Raw genomic sequence first — 9,021 nt, 5'->3', positions numbered from 1 at the left:
AACGGTAATTTATAAGTTTATATAATTAAAGTTTAAACATAAGATCACTTAAATCTATTTTTAATAATTCGTTTATGATAATAAAATAACAGTTGTTAGTATTTTTTATTTTGTTTTTATTAAATGTCTTCATATTAATTCATTATAACTGAAGAGCCCTACTAGTCTGAAAAATGTAACATAACTAAAGTCTGAGTAAATAAATTCTCGTTAAGTATACAACAAAAAGTAAAATTATGTAAACAAACATTATGCAAACATTTAAAACAGTATAAAAGTAAATAAAATTTGTACTCCAAACACTTAGTCAAATTTTATGTTTTACACTCAGTCATTTCGTCATCAATAAACTTGTTTAATTTTTCAACAGAAACTATAAAAAAAACAAGCTGTTACTTATAAAAGTAAAACAAACAAAAAAATGAAAGCGCAATTCAAATATCTGCTGAAGAGAAAATTGATTTTGCCTCTAATTTGCATTTCGCTTCTCCTCAACCTCGTTCTTTACTTCAGCCCTTCGACGCGTCACAACTACAAAAAGCGTGACGTCATAAACGAAAATGACGTCATAAACGAAAATGACGTCAAAAATGATAATGACAGCACAGCGACGAAGCTGTATCCTGATTGGATCATTGCCAACTTTTTGAGGGACTCCCCTTTTTCGAGAACGCTCTCACGTCAGTATCCCCCTCACGGGTCGTGGACTTCCAAAACAGGGGAATTCCCGTTAGGGTCAGTTTGGCCGCAGCCGCAGAAGCAGCAAAACGACGAAAGCAGGGTTATTTTAGTTTTAAACTATTTTTACAAAGTAAAATTTACGAAATAAACATAAAATAAAGTACGAAATTGACTGGAATGTTAAACTTATTTTTTGTTTAATTAGTTTACGAAATTTGAAAGTGGTAAGTATATAGTTAAAATACTGAAAATTAAAATTCATCGGAAATTTGGGTAAAATGATTAGTTTATTTTAAAAGCTTTAAAAAGAATTGGTTTTTATATATTTGCTTTCAGCTTAAATATAGTTTTAGTATTTCAATTTTAATTTGTTTTATTTGATTTTTTATTTAATAATTGGTGTTCAGAATACAATGATGTTCATTTATATGTTGAAGAGTACAATTGAAATAAATTTTATTATACCACATTTTAAATAACATTCTTAACAAAAAATAATATAATTGAATAAATGCTTTACTTTTGTTTTATTCAATAGTACAATTTTAATTGTTAAATTTTTATCATTTATAAACAATATTAAAATTGGCGTAGTAATGAGTAATTGATTGATTTTATTTATAAAAATAATATTTATTAAACAAAATATATAAAAACTAAGTTTAGTTAAAAGCAAATTTATTGTCAACTTGTATTAAAAGACTTTAATAAGTCTAAAATTAAACTATATACTAAAACTCTTAAATCACTGATTTACTGAAAATTAGTTACAACTATTAGTAAAGATTCAATTTGTCGACTCTTTATTGACAAATATTTAAAAACCCTGAAGTAAGTATGCAAGTGAAATCCAATATTATAAGTCTCACTCAGTACTAAGCGTAATAAATAATAACAAGAAAGCGCCAAAAGTTTAAACCGAATCAATAGCAAACAGTTTTAGTTTAAACTAGTTAATTTTAGTTAAAAGGTAGATTAAAGCATGAGCTATTAAAAATATTTAAATTTTCAAACTATTAATGAAACTAGTTTTTATTTAGACATTCTAACCTAAACTGAAGTTAATAGGATATTGTTTATACGCACGTCAAAAAATGTTTAAAAAGTTTGACTTTAGGATCTGATGTGCAAATAAAAAAAAGTCGAATAGTGCATTTTAAATTAGGGTAAGATAATTAAAAGTCATAAAACTTACTTTTTACAAAAAGTAATGTACCAGCTAAAATACCTAACTAAAATAAATGTAAATGTTTTTGTAGCTTATTGGTTTGAGGTTGGGATCATTGGAGTTTAATTACAACCTGAAGTCTATTGAGTGTGAAGTTGTGAACAGCGCTATACAGCGGTATAAAAGTATTATCTTTAATGAGGTTTGAAAAAGTTCTACTATAAACTTGGGTTTAAAAAATTTGTTTAATTGATTTATCTGTTGCTAAAAGTTTCTTACCTTTTTACTTAAGAGTTTTATTCGAAAAATTTTATTTATAAAAGATAATACAAAAAACAACGTTATTTTAGTTCAACTTACCTGACAAGTCATTAATTTCAAAAGCAACTGATTTATACCAAGTGGAAATATTTATAACTGGAAATGAATGTGAAAAATTACCACATCTAGATATGGATGAGTCTTGTTTGTTTAGCTATTTTCTGTAACAAGTTTAGTAAAATAAATTACTAAAGTATTTTAACTTTATAATAATTAGTTAGGTTATTAAGTTATATTAAAATGCTAACTACGTCAGGTAAACGATAAAGCTTGTCTAAGTAAGAAAAATCGCTTTTATTTATTAAATTATAAAAAACTATCTTTGATAAAACTTGTTTACATATTTTACACAGTTTGTTCATAATTTATTCAAATACTACCTAAAAAACTTCTGCTTTATAATAATACTAGTTTAAAGTTTTTTTAACTAAAATGTTAATAAGTATGCAAAACTTAACAGACAAAATTGAAGCGAACCTACAGAGAATTTACATCGAGGCAAAGAGTGTTTGGGGCATAATTAGAGGTTAAAATTAATAGAAATTAAATTGTTTAAGTAATTAAACTCTTGCTTTGTATTCAAATAGTTTATACCTTAATATGTGTTTTCTTAAGTTATTCAAGTTTAAATGCCTTAAATTTATACGTTCTATGAACTCAATATGAACTTCTATAGTTATTGAAAATACAACAATTTGTTGTTTGTTTTTATAAATTAGTTTATTAAATAAACTACAAAAATTAAAGAAACTATTTTTGAAATAGGCTTACTTTGAGTTACTGATTCTTGATCTACGTCATAAATAAAAGCGGCCTACGAAACGATCCCAATGATTATAAGCTTTAGTTTGTTTTAATATTGCAGCAAAATACATCGAGATATTACCAGTTACATTAATGAATACTATTTTTTTAACTTAAATTAAAAGCACTAGCTAAACATGTTCTATTGAACTGTTTTTTTTCGTGTTTATTTTGAGTTTTATCTCGTTGAATATAAAAACAAACTAAAAGTTCGAAAAAACTTTGAAAACATAAACTAAATAATCATTATAATCAGGGTTCAAGTATTTTTTTTAATTCACGCCTTAATAAACTAATGTTTTATTCTAAAAATAGCAGAACTTTTATAGAAAAATATTACGATATAATTTTAATAAAACTTTTGTTTTATAATTTTACTTTTTATTGTATACAGAATCGTTAAATCATACTTTAAGAAGTCATTTTAATTAATGTTTTCTTTCTTTTTTGACTTAACGTTCTATTTTAATAAATCTTCATTTAGACACACATAAATATTTTCAGAGAGCTTTACATGTATAACTAAACATTTTATGTAAATACTTGCAATATAATTAAAAAAGTACTAAAAGATTGTTCTTTAGGATTAGAAACATTCTCACAGCTTATGTGGCGAACTAACAAAGGAGAAGTTAGTTTTTTTGTTGTTTATGTTGAACATTTTCTGGTTATTTCTAGTATTTAGTCTATCAGGTTAGTAAATTTTTTTTTTTACCTATATAAAGTAGAGTAAGTAACAAAATAAAACCAACACTTTGAAAGCTTAACTATTCATATAAATTTCTTGATTTTAGTGAATTTTTATTAGTACTAATTTTTTAGGTTTTTTGTTAAGATAAGAAACAATTAATATACAGTAAAACTAATAAAAATTTATTGTTTGCTATTTTAATTATACAGCAGTTTACTGACATAACTATGTAAATAACTATAACTTTATTTCATGCACATAAAATTTAATAAAAATATTCACAGATAGTTTTGTATAAAACGACAATTGATGATTTTCCTCGATTCAAACATAGAGGCTTGCTAATTGACACTGCCAGACATTTCTTACCTAAAGATATCATCCTTAAAAACCTTGTACGTATGTAAAAATACAAGCCTAAAATGTTTTTTTTTAATGTGAATGAGTTTAAAATAGTAATATATTAAATCTAAAAATGTTAAGTGAATGATACAGTAATAATAAAGTAAAGAAATATTTAACGTTACAAGTCCATTACTACATCTACTTTATAATTTACAGGATGCCATGGCGTATAATAAAATGAATGTGCTTCATTGGCATCTAGTGGACGATCAATCTTTCTCATACTTAAATAAAGACTTTCCTGAACTTGCGTACATGGTATGATAGTTGTATTTCTATATACGGTTTGAAGGGTTAAAATAAAAATGACAAAGAAAAAAACAAATAATCAGATAAATTTAAATACAAATCAACGCAAACAGGGATCTTATGACCCGTTCAAATTGGTTTACACTACAGATGACATCAAAGATATTATTAATTATGCGTCTTTAAGGGGAATAAGGGTAATTCCCGAATTTGATACCCCGGGTCACACTCTTTCGTGGGGGAAATCCCATCCAGAACTTTTGACACAGTGCAAAAGAACAAGTTGGTTTCTTAATTTTTTGTTTTAAATTCTCGCGAAAAAGTCTCTATGTGAACATTACATTTTTGATAATCACAAACATTTTTCCATCCAGAACTATTGATTCACTGCGAAAGTAAAAATAAAAGATTAAGTTCAAGTTTTTATTTTCAAAATATACTATGTAACAATTCATTACATTAAATTAATTAATATATTCTAGTAATTTTCAAGTAATTATCTTTGGTTGGTGTCTCAAATTTGTTCGTCATGTATTATTTTTTTACTATTTTTAAAATTCTTAAATTTATGACGTAGCATCTACTGTCAGCTGGTGTCATGTATTTGTAACAAAATCATTAAAACTTTATTTTTCAGACAAACCTGACTGGGGGCCGTTTAACCCGGCAAGGGAAAAAACCTTCGAATTTATGGAGAAATTTCTCGTTTCTGTTAGAGGGGATTTCCCTGACAAACATATTCACATTGGTGGTGACGAAGTTGATATCTCCTGCTGGTTAGAACTTTTGTTAGGGGAATTATTTTAAGCTGAAATATGATTTCGTTCTAAGATTATAGGATTTGACTTAATGTTCTAATTTCCTTTTAATACTTTTACATATGACTATAAACTTTTGGATTGTTGTTTTTAGGCTCTTGGTTTTATTTTTTAAGTAAATATGTGGTTTTTGAATGGATAAAATCTCGAGAAGACAATTCCGCACAATTTTACATGAGAGTAAAAAAATATAAAATTATTAAAAAATAATAACGAAAATTGACCTAACAGGTAAAGTGTTAGGGGTAACAGTGACAGTAAAAAAAAGGAAAAATGATACATAAAAAGTATTTAAATAATAAAAATAAAAACAAAGGAAAACTATTAAGAAAAATAATTAAGAAATAATAATTATACTGAAAACACATGAAAATAAATTTATAAATTATTTAATAACCTTATAAATTATTTAATAACATAAATAATAATTAAATCTAAACCCGTGCAAAAAAGTCTTCGTGCTGTCCGTTTGCGGGGCCTGGCAGCCACAACGGAACAGATACTGCCTCTGAGTAACTTGAGATCATCTTAAAATACTGTTACTTACAATGTTAGGCAATATTAGAATATCAGAATATCAAATATGCATATCAACATAGGGAATATAAATATATGGAATCAATAACAATAACAAATACTAATAATAATATGAACATTTAACAGGATCTAACAATTTTAAACAATTATATATAAATACAGATAACTTAAACTACCACTAATATACTAAATAAATCACTAGTATATTTTAAACAACTAATTTTTACTAAATTTTATTATTAAACAAATTAGAAATGTAAACTTCAATTAAAGATAATAAAGAGAGATAAACAGTATTTACAAGATAGCAGTTCTCTGAAGCCTTAACATGTTACTTTCAATACATATAATGTCAACTCAAGCCCTATCATTCAAAACTGCCCAATAAAAAAAGTGTCTTCAAAAAACAACAAAACTTATCCATTGTTACGTAATATCTTTTAATTTTAGCGTTCTTAGAAATAAATAACTTTTTTGTACTTTTTCGAATAAGCCTAACATTACAGTGCGACACTTACCCATGTGTTTTAGAAGTTAAGAGTTAAAAAGTGACATGTAAAAACGAATACTAATTAGGTTTATACGAAACATATATTTTTCAATTATTTAGCGATTTTTATCTTTTACCAAAATAAAATAAATAAGTATGCAGTGATTCAAATCCGGTTTTATTATTCTTCAGAACATTGTTTCTGTACAAACGAAGAAAATACTAAAATTTTTAAAGAAATTCAAATTTTATATAGTTTGTTTAATTTCAGGAATATAAACAAGGAAATACAAGAATACATGAAAGAACACAAGATTGCTTCAACAAAAGATCTGACCAACTTGTACATGTCCAAGATGTTCAAGATTTCGGAAAAACTGAATTTTAGACCAATTGTGTGGCAAGAAGCATTCAAACATGATCTTCAAGTAAAAATGAGAAGGATTTTTTTTCTAAATCAAAAGTTTTTAAGCCCTAGTTATCTTAATTAGATGTGGTCAATTATTTTTTACCAATGATCGTTTATTATGTGCAGTGCTAATCATACTGTATAGCAATAAAAGTCGTAATATACATAGTCTAGATGACATTAGCAAATACTCAGTGAAAAACTATAGCTTACAATAATTAAAATTCATCTTGTATTTTAAACCTAATTTAATTACAATTCAATATTTCATTGAAGAAAAGTTTAACATCAACAGGTACATGTCTATTTGTTTGACTACTACGTATTTTCAATTGTTATAATCTGCGTTCAAAATAATAAGACATTTTACGCAGGGACACAAAAACGCGATAGTTCAGGTTTGGGAACAGTACCGACCCCACCAAACTCTTTTGGAAATGACGTCACGCGGTCATGACGTCATCGTGTCGCATCCGTGGTACCTCGATCTGGCGAGGTACGGAGGCAGTTGGGCGAAATTGTACGAGAAAGAACCTTTGAGTTTCAATCGTTAGTGACGTCAAAATTATTGTGTTTTTTACATGTACAAAAAAACAAAAGTTTCTTAAAAATATATTTTGTTTTGGTGGAATAAAATTTGTGAAATGGTAAATAGCATTTGTTATTGTTCATAAGCGTTAAGTAAGTTTTTTTGTTGGTTATAGATAAAGTTAAATTGAAATTAATTTCAGCATCGAACGATGAGAAGTTGAATTCAAAAGTGCTCGGAGGGGAAGCTTGCATGTGGGCGGAATATTTTGATGAACACAATTTCCTACAAAACGCCTGGTTTCTTTTATATTGTTTTCAATAACTTTATTTTGTTTTACATAAAGTGAAGAATTTAATATGTACATGCAAATATACAATTTAGTCTTAAATAACACCACTGAAATTTATGCTACATCGAGTATAACCTTTTATGAAATTAATATAAAATTGTAAATATTTTAAAATAAATTTAACTTATAATAATCTTTTTAAACTTTTTTTGATACACTACCTTTTTGGGTACTATTTTGACATATTTTTGTTGAAACTAAACAGAAAATAACTAGTTTAATAAAACAAACAACCATCAACTTGCAGGCCACGAACGAGCGCGGTGGCAGAAAGACTTTGGAGCAGTAAAAATGTCAAAGACGTCAAAAAAGCTTCAGAGAGAATTTACAAACAGACGTGCAGAATGATCAGGTATTATGATGTAACAATCTTTTAATAGTTTTTTTAGTGGTTTTTGCTTAAAAATCTGGTTTTTATTTTTAATTGTTGTTTATCGTAAGCCCAAACAATTGAATTGAGAATTGCATTTGGAATAAATTAACAATTGTATACTTTATCATAATTTGTGTTTGTACAATTTGTTTTTCTTTGTATTACTGTACAACTCAAGTCTAAACAATTTTTTCTTAATATTTTAATAACAAATAAGTTTAATAAACAGAAGAGGAATTCCAGCTAATCCAACCAGTTCAGGATTTTGTAGCGATTTATGACGTAACACAGATTTAATTATGACGTGAAGTTTTGCATTTTTACACTCCAGCCTACCTTTGATGTTTTTTTGATTAGAATACTGCTAATAATTTTTTGCTAAAATAAAGTACTTATTAAAAATTTAAAGATTTTTTTTTAGTATTTAACTATCTTATAACAGTATAGCTTTATGTTATTGTATAAAAAAACTAGATATGATATACTTTAAGCCAGGGATCGGCAAACTGCGGCCCGCGGGCCAATTGCGGCCCTCGAAGGGTAAATCTGCGGCCCGCGACCACGTTATTTTTTTGAATGGAATGCGGCCCGCGAAAGAAATTTTTGTGGCCCGCGAGCATGTTAATGTGGCCCGCTAAGCAACAATATGTTTTAAGTTATATTTTTTGGTAATTTAGTTTTATTTGATTTAGTTTTAAGTGTATGTATAATATTTTTAAATATTTAAAAGACTTTACTGTATTAGCTTAAAAACGTGAAAAAGACAGATTAGCTTTCTAACAGGGTATTTTCTAATTTTCATAATAACTTTCTTAATACAACAGCAACTAATTATTTGAAAAAAGAGTGTAAAGAGTGCTTAGATTTAGTAAGTAAGTTACATATTACCTACTTTGTAAATAAACCAAATGCAAATGTTTTTCATTTTGCACAAAAGTAATGTACAGTAATTAACTAAAAGAGTATTTCTTTACAGTTTAGGTATTTATTTTAAATGTTTTCTATACCTAAGTTTGTTTTATAGATGTGTTATTACTAAATATTATATTTGAGTGTACACAAAAACATTTAATATAACATAATAATAAAAAATAAGGTTTATTTGATTTTGGTTTTAACATGTTTCGATTTTTAAGTAGTTTTTTGCATTTAAAATAAAATCCAATGCACACAAGTATACAAAGATTCTCGTTT

At 26.5% G+C, this 9,021-nt stretch overlaps 1 protein-coding gene across 1 annotated transcript; it reads left to right on the top strand.

The window, feature by feature from the left end:
- Positions 1–421: 421 nt before the first annotated feature.
- LOC145836799 (beta-hexosaminidase subunit alpha-like) lies at positions 422–8,126 on the top strand. Its single transcript, XM_082944572.1, has 14 exons — positions 422–781; positions 1,941–2,051; positions 2,200–2,314; positions 2,631–2,696; positions 3,559–3,605; positions 3,950–4,060; positions 4,227–4,328; positions 4,433–4,601; positions 4,957–5,095; positions 6,436–6,592; positions 6,948–7,122; positions 7,305–7,401; positions 7,702–7,806; positions 8,057–8,126. Exons 1-14 carry the CDS (start codon positions 422–424, stop codon positions 8,106–8,108), a joined length of 1,806 nt encoding a protein of 601 aa, XP_082800698.1. The 3' UTR covers positions 8,109–8,126.
- The last annotated feature ends 895 nt before the right edge of the window (positions 8,127–9,021 follow it).

The sequence above is a fragment of the Thalia democratica genome, chromosome 5 (genome assembly GCF_965202585.1).
Source record: "Thalia democratica chromosome 5, ktThaDemo2.hap1.1, whole genome shotgun sequence".
Classification (NCBI taxonomy): domain Eukaryota; kingdom Metazoa; phylum Chordata; class Thaliacea; order Salpida; family Salpidae; genus Thalia; species Thalia democratica.
Note: the sequence above shows the minus strand (reverse complement) of the source record. Positions and strands in the feature narration are given on the sequence as shown.